The sequence below is a fragment of the Lonchura striata genome, chromosome 17, assembly GCF_046129695.1.
Source record: "Lonchura striata isolate bLonStr1 chromosome 17, bLonStr1.mat, whole genome shotgun sequence".
In the NCBI taxonomy this organism is placed as follows: Eukaryota; Metazoa; Chordata; class Aves; order Passeriformes; family Estrildidae; genus Lonchura; species Lonchura striata.
Window position 1 is genome coordinate 11,534,451 of NC_134619.1, and position 19,376 is coordinate 11,553,826.

The 19,376-nt window shown below is 43.0% G+C and overlaps 1 protein-coding gene across 5 annotated transcripts in view; it reads right to left on the reverse strand.

Moving 5' to 3' along the window:
- The window catches only part of PTPRT (protein tyrosine phosphatase receptor type T), a 465,371-nt gene that overhangs the window by 63,209 nt on the left and 382,786 nt on the right, over positions 1-19,376 (reverse strand). For 3 of the 5 annotated variants that reach the window (XM_021535472.3, XM_021535471.3, XM_021535469.3), the window contains exons 14-16: positions 13,221-13,356; positions 7,556-7,585; positions 166-213 (exon numbers count right to left, since the gene is read on the reverse strand). In XM_021535472.3, the coding sequence (XP_021391147.1) occupies positions 166-213; positions 7,556-7,585; positions 13,221-13,356 (214 nt within the window). The remainder of the gene's footprint in view (positions 1-165; positions 214-7,555; positions 7,586-13,220; positions 13,357-19,376) is intronic. The other 2 variants (XM_021535473.3, XM_021535470.3) reach the window with 1 other exon arrangement.

A 19,376-nucleotide genomic window follows, 5' to 3' on the forward strand; every position in this document is an offset into this window, starting at 1 on the left:
ATGCCAACAGGCTACAAAGAGCAGGAATTGGCAAATTTGTTTTGTCTTTGAGTGAAGGAGCAACAACATTTCTGCATGTCCTAGGCAGGAAAAAAATAACCCCAAACCCAAGCCCCTTAGTCCCCAAAGGCCTGCTTACAAAAGCCCTATGCAAAGGAGTTCTACCTGGTCCTGTAGAAGACAGAGAGGCCCCTAAAACACTGGCTTGAATGCCTAAAAAGAAAAGGTGACATGAGTTTAAAGTTCTCAATCTACCTCGCACACACAACCCAGGTCTGCATCTGAAAATGCCACAATTTTCTTTCAACAGCGCCTTATCAGTTTCCACCTTTCTCCCTCTCTGTTCCAAGAATTTAAAAATTCTTCATCTAAATTTAGAGGGAAAAGGAAGACAGATCTCTTTCGGGGATTTCAGAGCTAAGCTTGCCAGACACATCAAGGGGCTCTCAGTTTCTAAACGTGCCTTTTCTGCTGCAGTTCTGTGTCTGGAGAGAGTGGCAGCACAGGACTAAGCCTATTTGGTCCTTACCATCGTTATAATTCATAGAAAAGATTATAAAATCAAATGACTAGCACTTTCCAGAATGTTAGGGATGTGACTTAATACCCACAGCTAGGTAGAGGTTTATTTCCCAGCACGTCAAAACGCCTTTTGTAAATGGAAAAGCATTTATCTAGAAATGCTGCTTCCAAAAATAGGGCGCTCCAAGAGATCTCTGTGAATCAGTGACAAGCCACGCCGGTGACACGGCTCCCACTGTCCCCACTGCCCTGCACAGAGCCACTGCAACACCCCAGCAAAGCTGCTCTGGGAGCATCAGTGTCAGTCATGGGCTGGCTGTGTGTCCCCAGCACAGATGACACCCCTCACGGAGCAGACACCTCCCCACTCATGCATTATGCAGCTGAAAAGGGGAGGGAATAAAGGACCAGGCAGATATTGGGGAGAAGAGTCTGATACAATCGACACAGAATGTCAGGATGTGAATAAAATGATCTTAATGCTGGTTTACATTCAAGGGTAAAGGGAATTTGGCAAGAAGGAAGCAGGAGCTCATGAATGGAGTTTACCAGGTTGCTCTTTTCAGTTTGAGAGGGTTTGGAAATGAAGAGATGATGTTTGCAAGCACCACACACACAGGGGAGGGATGAGACAGAAAGATGCTCAAAGTTGAGTAAAAAAATGAAATCAGCTGTATAATCAGGCAGTTGATGCTGACCCTACCAAAGCAAGGAGAAAAGTCATTGGCAGTGAACACAAGTGTGAATTTGGGGGAAAAAATGATGGAGATTTGATTTGGTTATTTTTTGAAACTTTTAATTCTACTAGACATAAAATCTGAAGCACTATATTAAAATTGTGGGAGCTCTACTTAAACAGTCAAGGAATGCAAACTTGGTATCAAGCACAAACCATTTATTGCCACGGGCATTAATCAGGAAGCTCCAGCAATATTTTCTGTTAGAAGTACCTGCAGGATCACGTTCCTGTTTCATGGAGGTTTGGATGATTGTCATGATTGTCAGGGATTATTTTTTAAAAGCAGCTTCAAACTCTTCTCTAACTTTTTCTATCAATTCTACGTGCATGAACATTAAATCTGTAACTGCCACTCCTGGAGAGCTCTCGTGCATGTACACTGACAGATTTAATTTGAGATGTTTCACCAGGATGGATTTTGCACACTGTAGTGTAGATTTGCATGCACAGGTAATTTAGACATTAGGTATAGATCGTGTAAGTTAAACGTGAAATTTCCTCCTACAGACACAAATTGCATATTGCCCTCATTTTCAATAAGCAATTTTAGAAAGCAAAAAAAAAAAAAATCCTTTTAGAGAATTGTGCAAAGCAAAATTCTAGGAGTGCACCTGCATATTGTGATGGAATCTGCTCCAATTCAAGGCAGGCAGTGATGAGCCATGCAAATCCCAGGGAGCACTGGCCAAACTACAGATCTATTGGAAAGGATCTCCATGCCCTAAACCTGTGGTAGATGACAAATCCAATTCGGAAGAATCATCTGGTTTAAAACTAAGGGCATGGCACTATAATCTGGGTGATCCTGTTGCTCAGACTGAGGATTAGAGAGGGCTCTGCTGCAACACTGCTCCTCAAATCAGACGTGTGCTACAGGGGCTCACACGAGGCAGGACATGAAAGGGAAAGCTGGAAAACATGATCTACAAGCAAAGGCCAAGGGCAATGTGCACCTTTCATCTAGAGAAGAGGAAATCAAATAGGGCTGATAGGTCTTCAGACATGAAAAACACCAGAGGAGAGCTGTTCTCACCACCTGCAGGGGCTGGGGACTGGGAAGCTCTGGGGAAGGCTTTCATTTTAAACTGGGGGAGAGCTCTGTGCAGGAGGAGCTGGAAATGCTGGTCACTGCAGGGTGTGAACAGAGCCAGGGGAGTTGAGCTCAGAGCAGTGCTGGGTCACACATTGCTCTGTGCTGCAGAGATTCCTCACCTGCCCCTCCCAACCTGCTTTTAACACCTACTCTGCTGAAGCCAGGCTGTGGCAGGAGCAGAGGGAGGCTGCTGCAGTAAAGGTGTGGTAAAGGTGCAGTAAAGGTGTAGTAAAGGTGTAGTAAAGGTGCAGTAAAGGTGTAGTGAAGAGCAAAGGCCAATGCCACAGAGCAAACTTCACAGCACAGGAGAAAGTGGAGTAGAGATAAGTCAAAAGATGCCCTGAGCATTTTGTACTGTGGGTATACAAGCACAGGCTCTTGAGAGTATGATCTAAGCTTCACTTGATCAAATTAATCACTGCTTGTGGGGGATTTATTTTTATTTACTTGCAACCAGAGAAAGTTTAGGCAAGCCAGGTGCACGTAGGAGCCATCCAGTATAAGTCTCTGCTGGTACAGACACCCACAAATCCTGCCCTCTGCAAGGCTTAGGCTTGCAATCACCATACAGACACGTTCTAAATAACATCTCATCTACTTTCTGCATTTTGATATATTATTTTTTTAATTTGCTTTCATTAGACAGGCATAGCCACTGATTAACAATCCTGTTTTTCCATCATCTGATGAGAAAAGTACCTAATGAGAAGGTTTCTTCTTAAAATCCTGATTTAGCAAGCTGACCTGTGCAGGCAAATCCCACCATCCATGGAAATACATGGAGATATTTATGTGTGAATGTGGTTATACAGAGGTACGCTTCTAAATAAAATAAAGGGATGCTTTTCTTTTCAAATGTCCCACAGATGGTGGCAATAAGTTCAGCATAAACTTTGTTATCTCAAAAATCTAAGTATAAATTTAGCTTAATAACCTTTGCAATCTCTCCCATGAAAAGAAGCTCCCAGCTAAAACCACTCAACAATTAAAATAGGTGTGAAATTCCAGTGGGAGTTGAAGGGGCTTCCTACATTGCAATCATGTACCTGGAGCTCTCGGCAGTTCAGGGGAAAAGCAAAACATCCTGGCCATTGAGTGCCCTTTTCTCATAAATAACGTTAAACTGACTGCTTGTAACACATACATGAATCTCTGTATTTCCAGAAATTCTTCCCTGGTCTCATATTGCTCTTGATTAAATTTCATTCTGCAGCCATTACCCAGCCCAGGAGAAAGAAACAAACCAAAACAAACAACCCACACACAGAAAACATTTCCATTTAATTCCTGGTGAGCAAATAATAAAATAATGATATGGATTGCTGCAGTTGAAAATACTGCTGCGAAAGAAGTGTCTGTCACTAGATGCAAACCCTCCTGTAAACTGGATGAATTGCTGTCTGTGTTTTACAGCTTCAGCTGGGAGTAAAACCAACATCTTCCAGACCTGGCTGGGTTGATATCTTACACTGCCCATTAAACTGAAGTGCAGAGAGACAGCAGAAATTCTGTTCCTGGCTTAGACACCATTTGTGTTGGTGTAAACACAGAGTAACTCCTCTGAAAAGGTTCAGGCATCACCCTGGGCACAGGGATGCAAGGAGTGCACCAGGACAAGAACTCCTAATTCCATCTCTTGCTCCTCACAGGATCTCAACTCAGGCAATTAGCCTTTGCTGATGGGTAAACTGAAGCACACAATATCGTGTTGACCCTTCACAATGAGTTACAAGTTAGGAATCGAGGCCACCTGGGTTATATTTCCACTTAAAGCATATTAAAGATCTATATGGCCTTCTCTTTCATCCTTTCCTATATGTTGTAGGAAGTTTTCAGTCAGGTGTTGCTGTACAAGAATCCCATAACTATTTACCCAATAACTATGCAGGCCAAAAAATATCTCCTCCTATAAGTGAATATTTTAGATTGGTTTCATCAGTCAGGGCTGCAGGTACTCAACCATGTCACAGAATCAGATTTTCAAGTCCTGAATTGCAGCAGAACACAAGACTGGCTGAGAGCAGAACTCAAGTCTACAGATTACCAAAATGTTGTGGTCTGTCTCTGTAAAGACCAGGTACTCCTCAGAAAGGTCTCTGTGACTTTAATAGAGTTATAATTCAGAGCTGTTTGGAATTTAATAGAATTATCATTATAGAATTATCATTACAGAACTGTTTAGAAGAGTTAGGAGATTTTGATCCCTAAAAAGAAGAAATGCCTGTACAGAAGATGACAAATGGTTGGGAGGAATTATGTGAAAGCAGGCAGGAATTGCTCTAAGAAACACAGCTTTGAAGTCCAGAAACTGAAACCAAACATGAAGAGATACAGTCCATATGGTCACATTTGAAGATGTGCCAGCAGATCTATTTGGGAACCTGCTTCTCAATACTGGTACCTCATTCAACTGAATTTTGCTTCAGGACTAAATAATTCATGCAAGGTCATAGCATAGAAACCAATTCTATTTAAGAAAAATCTGTATATAACAATATTGCTGCTGTTATTTCCACAACATTTCAAATAAACTTAAATCCAACCTCTCTGCTCACAGGAGTCCGGAGCAATTTGAATCAAGTCTGGCTAAGAATTGCTCAGTCCTTAGCAATTTCAGATTTTCATCTGCAATTCTAATGAAACATCCTATTTCACGTTCAACTTGAAACATGAAACTCAGTACAACTTCACTGTGTGCTCCTTCCTGGGCTCTCCTGCTTTCTTCCCTCACTACTGGAACATCCCTTTCACTTTGATTGCTGTTCAAGGGGAAAAAAATTCCAAACCAGAGCTTGGTTTTCCCAGGGCAGGGAACAGATATCCCTGTGAACCAAAGCACGCAGAGCCTGGTGCTGGCAGTGTTCATGGTGAGTGACTGGTGATGTGCAGAGCTGTCCCTGGGACACCACCAGCACAGAGCTAAGAACGAGCTCTTTGCAGAACATTCTGGGTGTGGTACTGAGGAGGAAAAGCTCTGTGATTTCTGCAAGCTGAGCTCCAACCTCCATGGGCTCCTATGAACACTCAGCTTGCCTGATGGCACCTCTGGCTTTTCCCTGGTGTGATGTGCTGCGTGGTGGACATCTGCCTCATTAAACCTTATTAAAGCCCTTCCTTCTGTCTCTGCTGAAGCTCATTGCAGCCCCAGGCTTGGGTGACCCTCCAGAGGGTTTTCTCTTCTCTTTTCCTGAGTCACTGCACTGCTCCCTGAGGAAAAAGGGTCTAGCAAATTGACCCACAGCAAACAGACCCCTTAAGGACCCCTGTGCTTGCTCTGGCAGAACAATCCTCAGCTGACTGCTTAAAGCAATGCTGTGCAGCTGTAAAATGGGTCACAGAGGGCTTGGAAGTTGATTCATCTTTTTAAACACACAGATCTCAAAATAAAATGAAGCGGGGAACATGCTGACCACATACTGCGGGCTGGAAAAAGACAGAATTATACTGGGAAACCTGGCAGTGAATTTCTCAGGCAGTGGTGCTACTGGTTTTAAGGAAAACAAATAGTAAAACATGAGAATTGTGCAGAAGAGGGAGGGTTCTATCAATAACTTCAATCAGCTCATAGCACCTTTGGGTTAGAACCAGCCCCTACTTTACACTTAGTTAACCTCCTTTTTAATCTGACTACTTGAGGTCAAATTTCATTCTTGGTGAACCAGTGGGAGGTCTAGAGAAAATGGAGTTACTCTGCATTTACAATTACATCACTGGGCAAAGCCAAGACTCGTGATCGTGTCCTAAGGTTCCTCACATGCTTGGAAAGTGGGAAAGGTTCCTCTTTCAATAGCTTCCTGACAGGTCATGGAGAAACAAAATCCCTCCAAGCAGTGGTGCACAGGGATCCTCCTTTGCCCTGCTCTTTGGACATAAAGCAACTCGTATGGAAAAGAAATCAGCTCCCTTAAAATGGCAGCGCATCAACCCTCTCATTCTGCTGACCTGCTGAACAGCTCTCAGAAAAAAGCACCAAGATGAGACAAAGAGGAGCTGCAGGAAGGGGCCAAGGAGGCAGCTCCTGGAGCAGAAGACCAGAGGGGCTGTCAGGGCTGATGTGGCCCTCTGGACAACTTGGTGGGTCTCAGAGCCCTGACAAGCCTGGCACGTTCTGGGGAAAGGGTTGGTGTCAGTGATAGAGCTCCTGCTGCTTCTGAGAGCTGGAGAGGACAGAGCTGTTCCTGTCCACAGCAACAGCTGCCCTCCATCCCTCCCAGCCCTCTGATGGCAGCAGAGGCGTCAACTCACTTCTCCAGGAGTTTTCCTCACATCATTGATCCAGCCCTCTCCTCCCCCAGATCCTCAGACAACCATTATCATGCCAGAAACAGCTTGGCCCTGATTGCTTCCCAGCCCCTCAATCTTTAGGCAACAGATGGCTCTGGAAGTACCCATGTGTGAAGCATTTTCATGTGCCTTAACAACTGCCTTAATTATGCAGCATTGTCATTAGGACTGGACAGGTGATTTAGATCTGAATATCTGAACCTCTTCATCATCCAGTGATCTAAACCAACACAGAACCTGGCAGCTCCAGGAACAGGGATGTTTGCTGGGATAATGTCAACTCCCAGTTGTCAGAAACCTTAAGGTTTTTAAAAAGCTTACATCCACAACTGAGAAATTCCTGACAATAACTGTCAGGTGTGAATTTCCCTCAAGTGTGGCTACAAGCAATGGACAATCAAAAAGGTGCACTTGGGACACTCTATATTTGTCCATTAGAATTTACAAAATCATAGAATAATTTAGATTGGAGAAGATTCCCAAGATCATCAAGTCCAACTGTTCCTCCAGCACTGCCTTGTCCATCCCTAAACCCTGTCCCCAAGTGTCACATCTGCACAACTTTTAAATGCCACAGTGGTGACTCCATCACTTCCCTGGGCCACATGTTCTGGTGCTGGACAGCCCTTTTGGTGAAGACATTTTTCCTGATATCCAATCTAAAGATGAATATCCAGTTTGAAGAGTTATAAAACCATAACTAACTTATCTGTGGACATTCATATGTTTGCAGGCACAGCTACAGGTGCAGTGGGAAAATGGGGAAAACATAACAGCGTGCAACTGGGAAAATAAAACACATTCTGCTGGAAACACAAGGATAAATGGAGTGGTTAAAAAGAAAAAAATATAACAAAGCACAAAATTACCACAGGGTGAACATGCTCAAAAAACCTCATCCCCAGTCAAGTACTTACAAGTAATAGGAGTAGGAATATGCATTTCTTCTAAATATTGACAGCCAGTCAGATGAACAAAATATCCAAAAGGAGAAAAAGAGAAAAGCACATAATTAGATTTAGATGAACTCCAGGCTTCTTTTTCAATACACAAAGTATTTGTGCTGTTTTCTGTACTGAGATCCTGTTTGCCTACACTTCTTTCAGGAGCTGTATGTTGGTGAGGAATAAACAGATACTGAACTGGAGACAGGTTGTGTTTCCACTTCTGCCACCATGAATAAATTCCCCCACCTTTAATTCCCTCACTTTATCATGTCAGTACCATGGGCAATGAGACTTAATTTTGCCTCTCAAGTGTTTTGATATTTTTGAAATGGAAAGAAAGATGTTAGAGCTATTAATACAAATAACAATAAATAGCAAAGTGACAATGTAAGAACGCCACAATTTTGGAATATTTAGACAATGAGCAAATTGTCTAATGATAAATCAAGCTTCATCAAACTCTAAAATGCAAATAGTTCATTAACAATTCAAGCATCACTCCATATTTATAGCTGAGCACTGGGGGCATACATTAGCTTTCTGCATCACTGTGATTAAGCATTTTCTACCACAGTTTCTCAATAATTCATTTCACAACATTCTGAGCAGCACCACAAACTGAGCCTTGGCAATCAGTTGTATCTTAAGAGGTGATATTTTGCCTTTTACAGCTGGGAAGGGGCTTCTCTAAAAAGACTGGTTCATGACAGACCTAGCCCAGTGTATTAGAGATTTACCACCAGCTGCAAGAAGCCACAGAAGCAGCAGCAGTGGTCAAGACAGAGAAAAACAATGAAACACAAACTTCAGCCTATTGCACAGCTTAAAACCCCATCCTTGAAGATGCTAGGATGACTAGGAATCACTTAGAAATACAAATGCAGCTTTCAAGTGTTCACTTTTATGGTTGCACATGTGGAAACCAGGTTCAGCTCAGTTACTCCGTGCACAATCACCCTCTGTGCTGTGCACACATGGGGTAAAGAACAGTTCATGAGGATTTAACTGAAGTGGCATGGTTTTCTTGATGATGGCCTTTGCTCTAAACCTGCTATTTTGGCCAGATTCCTGATGTATGTCATGTTATTTGATGGGCACTGATTCCACGATCCACCTGGATGGATTTTAACAAAATGCCATTATCTCCTGAAAGCAGCAATTCTACAGGCCCTAGCAATGCACCAGTTAAGGTGCAGTGATTGTCACTGAGCTTCCCTGTGAAAATCCGAGTTCCACTGAGCCTCTGAACAAAGGGAAACGTGACCAAGATGTAGAAAATGAGAGCACATGCAGCTGAGCCCCTGAAATCCCCAAAATGATCCCATTAAAGCAAGCCCTGGGAGAGGCCAGGACTTGGCTCACACAGCTCACACTGAAGTGCTCCCTTTGACATCCTGCTGTTCTTTCTGCTGCTCTCCTGTCTGGGCCACACACATCTGGGATCCCACCAGACTCTCAGCCCTCATGAACAAGCTGCACATCCCTCCAGGCTGCAGAGGAAAGCTCAGAAATGTTTGCTCCATAAGGATAGGAAATAAAGGAAGACAAACAAAAGGAGGAATATTTTGGAATTGGACATTTTGGCTCAAATTCTTTCAAAATATGCACCCTGAAATAAGGACTTACTAAAGAACTTAACTGTGGGAGCTGGTTGGAGTTATGGTTCAGTAAAAACACAACCTGGTCCTAGATTGTACAGCACAACCCAAACCCCTGCCTGTCTCCCACCTGAAACAGGGACATGGGGGGCACTGGTCACTCAATGTGCAAATGTCCCTTTTCCTAATTCCATCCTACAGCTTGGGTATGTTCTGCCCAAGAGGCTTTAGGGTTTTATTTAATTAGTTTAAGGTAACCACCTAAATCCTAATCTAGAATAAGGAGCTGAATTTTCATAGGAGGAAATAATCCTAGACCCTACATAGCCCCAAATCTCCTTTTTTGCTACTGACAGCAGTTTAAAGAACTTATTTACAGTGCATCCACGGCAGGCTGTCTGATCCTATTTATTCAGTCTTATATTTAAAGGGGCCAGTGGAGGCTCAAACACACCTGCTCAAACACACCAGCCTGAGAGGTGTCACATTCTTCACTCCAGGGAAATACAAATCACAATTACACCAGAATTAAAACTGCCCAGATGAAATCAGAACAGACCAAAATAAAATACTTTAGGGAGGGCAAAGTAAAAAATATCTTGTTTTTCTTGTTTCATTTTGTTTTTACAAAATGATTTTGTATACTCTGTTACACAAATGTGTTTAAATAATATTAAGGAAAAAACAACAAGCTCTGTAGAGAATTAGAAATATTTTCATACAATAAAATTTGGATATTTCAGGATATTCGTTAATGAAAGAATGTTGTTCTGCCTTTTGTGAGCCATGTAGGCATGGATAACCACCTTTAAATTAACAGGCTAAATTATCACAGAATCACAGAGTGGTTTGGATTGGAATGGATCTTAAAGATTATTCCAATCCCCCTGCCACAGGCAGGGACACCTTCCACTATCCCAGGCTGTTCCAGCCTGGCCTTGGACACTTCCAGGGATCCAGGGGCAGCCACGGCTGCTCTGGGAACCTGTGCCAGGGCCTGCCCACACTCAGAGTGAAGAATTTCTTCCTGATATCCAATCTAAATTTAATCTCTTTCAGTTTGAAACCATCCCTCCTTGTCCCGTCCCTACATGTCCTTGTGTGAAGTTTATCTCCATTATGTTGCAGCAATTTTTATATTTCATATACATGTAATGATGATACTATGACTTAACTCCTGGAGTTAGAGGGTTCCCAAAACCAAGAAAACAAACTGTTAATGGTTTTGATTTTAAATACTGTAAGACAGTCATGTTTAAAACACAAATTTATACACACAATTTTGACATAGATATGGAAACTTTAGCAAATTTTGACAACCCTAAGTTTCAACTAAAACATTCAGACAACAAACATAATGTCAACCCCAAATTTTCCACTGTATAAACACATTAGTTGGCTTGATTTAGCTTCACATATCTGACTGAACCTTCTAAAACTTTATCAGTCCCCAGAAATGTTTGAGTTCCTGGAGTTTTTGTAATTTGTTCTGCTGAAGCTGTGAGCAACTGAGCACTGCTTGCTCATGCTCTGTGTCTGAAAGGTTCCAAGCAGCGTGCTGCCAATCTGGTGAGTTCCACAGGAACAAAAAGAGGCTCCTGATGATACCAAAGCTTATCTCAAACCAATGCCTTCCTTCTCTTCTCATCCCTTTCTGCTTCCTCTGCTCTCTGTTTACAAAATGCTTCATCCAGGAAATCCTGTGCCTGTTCCCAAATCAGCTGTGATGCTCTGGACAATGGACAAATGGCACTGGGATATTTTCCAGCTCCATGTGACGACAGCATCTCAAGTTCAGCTCATTAAATTATTTTGCTGAATTGTTGCCTTGCAAGGCTACACTATTTGTACACCAAGGCCTTGCTGCACTGGGAACTGTTTCTAAAATGAGGCTAATGCAAACACGCAATGCACAAGCTTAACCTCCAAATGCTTCTGTTTGCAAAATAAAAAGAGAATTCTGTTGTTAAACTGTTCTCTCAGAAGAGCTCAGGGTTTCAGCTCTGCACTTCCAGAAGTTCCAATCAATTTGTGCTCCAAATCAGCTTCTCCTTTTAGTAAAGCTGGTCCCAACCCACACCAGTTTACAAATGCAATGAGCCTGACAGGCTGAGGTCCATCCTCAGGGAACATTTGTCCATATGCAGCTCTGAGCCCCAGCTGGTGCTGCCCATCCAAGGGAGCCCAGAACGGATGTGATCAGCAGCTCTGGAGGTGCTGGAGGTGTGCTACAGCCTCCCAAACCTCCTCCTGCACTCAGAGCTTCTAAATGGGAAAAGATTTTGAAGTCAATGAGCCAGTTTATTCCTTATTTCAGTGTGTCTTCCAGCGGGTATCCCTGCAAATTGCAGCAAACAGACAGAGATACAAACTGCAGGGATTCTGCTTGTCTGCCCCAGGAGGGGCTGTGGAGACAACACAGAGGAAACTGTAATTTTACAGCTCCCAGGGGAAAAAAGGGAGAATTTAGATTTCTAATTCTTCCACTCACCTCCTTTCTAATGTTAACTTTAAAGAAGATTGCCCAGGTTTACAGAGCCTATGTCAAAACCAGCTAAAGCAAAGTTCTGTGTGTGGGACATCACACCAAATTCACCAAACATTGCTGCTCCAAGGACCTGGCAAGTTCAGCTGAAGGTCCTGTGCACTGTCTCAGGGGCCAGCTCAGCTCAGCAAGAGCTTGGAAACTTGCACCCAGAGCAAATTAATCCTCAGTGTCCAACCTCTGGGACTCATTCTGCATTAGCAGTAATTTTGCTTGGGGGGTTGTCTGTGTTATCTGGGAGATAATAACTTAGGCTGTAACAGTCATGACAGCCAAAGCATCAGAAAACTCAAGTGTTGGAAGAGTGGTTGGGATGAAGCAGCCACAGCTTCTCTGGGCAACCTGTGCCAGGGCCTCACCTCTCTCACAGGAAAGAATTTCTTCCTAATATCCCATCTAACCCTCTCCTCTGTCAGCTTGGAGCCATTCCCCCCATCCTGCCACTCCAGCCCCTTCTGAGTTGTGTCTCTCCATCTTTTCTGTAGGCCCCTGTGGGAACCCAGGACATCCCTCTGGCTGCCCTGGCTGTCTCAGACCCTGGCAGGGGGCTCAGAGACCTTGGCATGAAGTCAAAAATATCTATGGCTTCCATTTTAGCCCGTGGAAAAAGCTGCCAACTCTGTATGAGGAATTACAAGCCACAAGGGTTTGAGTAGTGTGGTAGGTGAGTTAACACAGGGTGGAAAAGTAGAATTTTGGGGTTTTTAGAATGGGGTGCAGGGGGACAAGATGGAGGGATTTGGGCGTGTCCTGACCTTCTTCTCCTTCTCCTTGCCCTCCATGTCTTGCTGTGATGGTGACACTTTGCTATTGTTTTAAGGTAGACACACACTGTCCAACATAAATTATAGATATCGGCACATTTTTGTAAACATAGTACAGGCAGTTTTTGGTATAAAATATAAACACTGCCCTGAGGGCAGACAGAATGCCATGGCCAAGCTGCTGGACAGAGCTCAGCAGGTCAGAGAAAGAACGTTCTAGATAAGGGACAATAAACAACGTTGAGAAGCTGATCCTGTGCATTCCAGCTTCTCTGGCTGCACGGGCTGGGAACAAGGACTTTTACACTCTTGGAGTCACCTCGACACCCAGACCCTGAGGCTCCCTTAAGTACTGGAAGGCCACATTTGGGTGAGTCCAAACCTTCTCTTCCCCAGACTGAACAATCCCAAGTCTCTCAGCCTTTCCTGTTAGGAGAGGTTCTCCTTTTATCCCCTTTATTCCATGCTACTTTGTGACTTATCTCTTGACATTAATTATAAATTAATTATCATTATCTCTTTGCAGTAACAACCATTCTTTTGTTGCTGGATCTCCCAAAAGTGGTATTTCTTCTGTGCCTACCATCCTTAGTGTCAGTGTTATGTACACAGGCATTAACTGTTGCTCTCTGCACACATAAAGAATCTTCTATCTTTATTTATTCTTCCTTTGGAAACTACAACAATGCAGCCCAGAGGTCCAAGATGGGAGCAAAGCAGAAACTTACCTTCTTTTGATGGTAAGCATTGCTCCTAAGAGGATAATAACAAACATCAGGAGACCAGCTATAACTCCAGCCATTTTCACCGTGCTGTCAACTTGCTTTTCAGGTTCCACTGCATTTGAATTCTGGGTGGAAGCTCCTTAAAAGATGGAGGGAGAGGAAGGACAAGATAAAAAAAGAATTTGTAGGCAAACTGTGCAACCATCCACTTTAATTATTCATTTGAAAGTCTAACAACATATTTGCAATCAAATTGCAATAGACAATTGTCCATCTAACCAAATCTGCCTTTAATGAGGGCTAATGACAGATAATTCAGAGCAGTAATAGGGTGTAAAATCCCAGTGTAGTGCAAATGACTCTAATATTTTACTAAGTTATACTGTAATGGGGCATTTACTCTTCTGAAGCACTCAGTATGCACCCAGAAACAGGAGAACAACAGTACTAATTTTAATCTCAAATAGTTTAAATGGACTTGAATCCTTACTCATTGAAATAGTGAACACAGTAACATGTAATTATGATAATACTTCTGGCAGAAACTTTTGTCCCTCCAAAATCAACTCACATTTGTCTTTCTCAGTGTATTGGAGGCCTGGCTTTTTTAAACATCCCATTACAGATAGACATGTAACAAGCATTAATCCAACATATAGAGCACCCTCCACACAGAATCATGAAATGATTTGAGCTGGAAGGAACCATAAATCCCATCTCATTCCAGCCCCCTGCCATGGGCAGGGACACCTTTCACTAGACAAGGTTGAACTTTGGAGCTCCATCCAGCCTGGCTTTGGACACTTCCAGGGATGGGGCAGCCACAGCTTCTCTGGACAAGCAATCCCAGTGCTTCAGCACCCTTTATCACCACACACCAGGCATGGCTTCTTCAGCCCAAACAAGAGAGCATCGTTTCTATTTGAAATTTTAGGGTGTTTTTGTTTGTTTGTTTTTTTTAACAAGTGAAATCTACATACCTGAAAATAAAACGTATTTAGGAGTATTTGCACAGCATTTCTGCTCTAACTGAGCACCTTGGAGACAGCTGCCCTCTACCCTATTGTTGAGACCTCATTAGTCCTCATTACCTTAGTTCTGCTGACTTCACTGCTTGCTGCACAGAATATTTCCAGATATAGCTTAAGCCACCGAGCTTGATTTAGAAAGCCCCACAAGATTTGAGTCATGGCTACTCTAAAGACTAAATAAGCCTATCTTCATTATATTCCTGTTACACTTAACTACTCCTAAAAATATCACCACTGCAGTTCACGAAGTTAAATGAATTCATGTTACATGAGATCCACTCTTATCTTGGGCTCCACCTTTGCTGCTGGAGTCAGCCAGGTCTTCCTCTGCAGCTTAAACAAAGGGAAAGGCAATCAAAGGTGAACACAGAGGGCTGACATCAGAAGATTGCAATGTTTTGCTCTTTTAATAGCTCTGTGCTGCTGATCTTCAGGAAATCTGAATAACTTCTGTTCAAATTCACTTGCTCGGGGAGATAATGTTCAGTCAAGTCCATGTGTTGGTGAGACAGCAGTGTTATTGTCACTGGGGTGTTGTTTTGTCTCTTTGCCACACGTTAAACTGTACATGCTTTAAGAGATGATGCCGTGATAAAAGCAAGATTTCACTTCTCCTACAGCTAAGCTGTTAATCTAGTGTACTCAGAGCAAAACACAAAATTTACCAAATAAAAAGGGCTAGCTCTTAGAATCCCATGTATCATTTTCAGCTTTTGCCCCTGACAGCTCTACTATTCTGCTGCATTCACCAATTTGCCCATTCAGTTTAAGAGTTCACTGATAACTTCTTTGCTCACAGGTCTGAAGTGCATTAATGGGACTCCTGAGCATGAAAATAAAAGAACGTATCAGTTGCATATTTCCATCTTTATTTGACAAGCTCTCCCACAATCCTGCAGTAAATGTGTGGAAGAGGTGAGCTATACACCATCAGACAGGCAATCCCCACACTGTCACACAACAAAGGCAATGAAAAAGATACAATTTTGCCTGGAAAATGGCTAAAACTCTATTTATTTGAAGTGAAAGTCAGAAGTACTCAAAATTATCCTTCAGCTGAGCTGCAGTTACTCTTATGACCCTAAATAATAGGTGTTGGAGAATGGTTTTCTACTAAAAACAGCACAGTCAGACGTCCCTCATTTTTGTACTATCTGAATACCCTCATGAAGTGTGAGCTGTGTTAGAAGAAATAAGAATATGCTGTCAACTCCATCTTCTGACCCACCAGACTGGTTTGATTTTGCCAGGCTGCTGCTCGTTACTCCAGGCAATGTGTGGTCAGAGTGTTTTTGTCTGATATTCCCCACCCCACTGCAGGCTCCTGCAGTTCCAGGAGGAGAAGAAAGGCTCATTACCATCCTGACACCTCCACACCGTGGTGACAGGTTCACTCCAATCTTCTGGGCAACTCTATCTCTCTTGGCAAAGGCCAGCAACTCCTTTAGGCTACCAGCCCAACCATTTGTGAGTTGTCTCAGCAAATAGTGCCTAAGAATGGAGAATCTGACAGTGTCAGCAAATTCCTGGCTCTGGGATTCTCAAAGCCTTGCAATGAAGCATTACTGCAAAAGTCCATTGTTTTCCTGCTGTTCTGGCATATTTTCCATGCAGATGTCTCAATCTCCTCTGGCTGCTCTGGTTTCCCACCTGCCCAGCACCAGCTGTAGGTAAGAACCTTCATGTCCTGGCAGGAGAAGCTCTGTGAGCTGTTTCTCACAGGACATGACTTCTGCTGCTCCTGACAGAAACGCTGGTTTAGAATTCACTCTTGCTTCTCTGCTTTACAGAGAGGCAAGATCTGAAATCCTCTGAGCACAGCAGCCCATAAAAACTGCTCAGATGGCCATTTCCTACAAAAAACACACTTGCAAATCTCCCTGCACTAATGTACTTGAGGGGCAACCCTTTTCTTTCTGAAAAAACATGTTTATATATTGCTCGCATTAAAAAGGAATGAAAACAAATGATAACTGTATTTTCTAGTGGCTACTTCCACCACATTTCCTGGAATGATTTGTTCCTTGTAACAAGAGCTGGATGCTGGAATAGTAAGACACAGAGCAGGTCACCACTGTTATTACTGTGTGTATTTCAGTGGCACCCAAAGCCCCCACAGAGGTCAGGACCCCATTACTCTGCACTAACACAAACTAGGACAATTTTCTGCCCTAAGCGTGCTTTCTTAATAAGAAAGGCAAATGATAGCATGCAGTGCCAGTAGAGTGAAGACTGTAGGTCCCCTGATTCCCTGTCTGTGCCTTATCTACTCTCCCAGGCCACTGCTCTCAGAGATACTCATTTCTGTGGTGCACAAAATGCACCATCCCAGGAGCCAGAGCAGTGGCCTGACTCAGGCACTGATATTCACCAGCACTCCACTGGTCAGCCAGAACTATTTCAATGTTTTAGTTCTTTCCTAGCAACCCAATTGACTTTGTTTCTCCTCAATCGCTTCCAAAGTTCCCAGATCCAGCATCTTGCAGGGAGCAAGAAGACAGCACAGGGAGCACATTCATGGGAGACACAGTTCTGGTGATGCTACAGAGATGCAAAGAGAGCAGGGCAGGAGCACATGGCCAATTTCCCAGAGCTGTCCAGCTCATCAGCCCATGAGAAGTCAGGTTTATGGATCATCACACACTGATGGTTTTAATTAAGATTTTAATTAAGGTCTAATCTGGCCATGCTGTTGTTGATTCATAGAATCACAGAATAGGCTGAGCTGGAAGGGACACATCAGGATCCTCAAACCCAGCTCCTGGCCCTGCAGAGACACCCAAGAACCCCCTGGGCACCCCTGGCAGCGCTGTCCCAACGCTCCTGGAGCTCTGGCAGGTTTGGGGATGTGCCCATCCCTGGGGAGCCTGGGCAGTGCCAGCACCTCTGGGGGAAAACCAGCAGTGGCATCTAAGGGAAAGATACCATGGCAATCTCTCTCCCAGCAATTTCTGCACAGGTATATTATTTGAAAATAAGCCACAAAATATAAAGCAACCTCCTCTGTGGAGGTGGCACTCTGAAAAACATCCAGGAAAGAATGATTACTGAGTGCATGTAACTAAGCAGGGCTGATAATACAAGTTTCTTCCATAAAACCTATTTCACGAACTGCAATTTGAAACATTCTTTACTTTAGGCAGCAATTACAATATTGCATTTTAAAAAAATGACACTGCCAGGAAAAAGAATTCAAGAGAGCCATAACCAGGAGAAGAGGCCAGGTATTTATGTGAGATTTCCAGCTGGTGAGGCACAAAGTCCTCAATGGAAGTGGCATCATAATCACCAGTAGCCAAGACACTGGAGGAGAGAGAAGCATCCCAAGGAGAAGAAAAGAAGTGAAATAAAACTATTCTAAGGACAGCTGGGTCAAATATTCAGAGTCCAGAAAAGGGCAATGCAAGTGTGAAGGAGAGAGGGACAAAATAAGAGAAGCAACACAAGAAATGGGAGGTTCAGCTGCCTCTAGGTGACAGGAAACACCCAGCAAGGGGCCAAGTCTGGCAACGATGAGGTTTGGTTTTAAAATTGTTAACACCTAAGAACACAGCTTCTTCAGAGAGAAATCCACTCTTGGAACAAAAAACAATCAGAAAAATTACTTCAGAACATTATTTAACCCAGAAAAATTAATGAAAAATACCAGGCTCCCAGTCATTATGCGTTGAAATGATCTGCACAATCAGAGTCATTTCTTTGCAGCACATAATGGCCAGGCAGTGGGCTGAATGTAAAATCTCCTAATAGACCTAGAGGCTTGTATTCAAAAGACAGCTATTCTCAAATCACTTGTAAACACGATTTCCTTTATTTATTTTTTTATGATGCTTTCTATGTGAGTGGCCTACAAATTATTAAAGCAACTCTGCATGCAGGAATGTTTTCCCTCATCTTTTCGGTTCCTGATAATATCTATATCTGAAACACAGTCTGGAGTGCAAACACAAGGGCAGACAGGTACCTCCAGGAATGATAACACTGAGATAAAGGTGGAAAGGCACCTTTTTACATCCTGATGTGGAAACACTCAGCACCAGCCCAGGGTGCTGCCCACACCCTCCAGCAGTGCATTAGCACTAAAAATCTGTGCATGATGCTCATGCCTCCATGTACCATAAGCCAACAGAGTGGAACAGCTCATCACATCTAAGAGGCAGGTTCCTCTTTGGCTATTTCTCTGTTTCAATTCATTAGAAAATGAATATCACAAAGAGGATCACCACACACAACATCACTACACCAGTTTTCCACCTCCAGTTATTGAAAACTGCAAACAGCACAGGATTAAGACTATAATGAGACACACTCATTTCTTTAGCAAAGCTCAAAAGGAATTGACAGAATGATGAGAGCCAAAAGCTTTCAACCATATTCTCAGCAGAGAGAGCAGCAAAACAAAGCAGTCCTGGAGAGAAGGACAGACCAGAATTTGTATGAGGGATTTTCAGGCTTACAGGTGGAATCTGTAGGAAGATGAGGGTAAACACACAGTGAGGCATCAAGATCAGCATTGCTAAGCTGAATGAGAATTAAAAAATAGCTGTAAGTGAATAATTGATTCTGGAGATTCCAGACAAATCCGGCACAAAGGCTATTCTTTTTCCCTCGTGTTTTTTCTTCCTCTCTTTTCAGAACAGAAGCCCTTAATTTGTGCTAAAATCAGATATACAGTCCCCCAGAATAAGAAAGGTTATAAAATTTCCCTGAAAGAAGAGCTCAGCTAGAGACAGCTCTGTGATGCCAACAAATGATGTGATGGCTCAGGGGGTAAGAGCATATTTCTAACTCTTCACTTTTGCAGAACTGTATTTAAAAACTAGCTCAAATGTATAGAAATGGAAAACAAGTACAATTACCAATATGACAAGTTCAAATTTACCAATGTGACTTGATTTTTGTCAAGTCTTAGACACAGGGAGATCAACCTTTTGACTGATAACAGGCAAAAACTTCTCAGTGCCTGACAATGTCATGGATATATAACAGATTCACCACAATTACTGACTTTTCCCCCAGTCAGCCCCTTATAAGTACCCTGCTCTCATCATGATTGTTATGAAAAATCCACACCCAGAGCAGCTGCAGAAGCTGCAAAACCAGTGAGCAAAGCCCAGGGGTGGGCAGA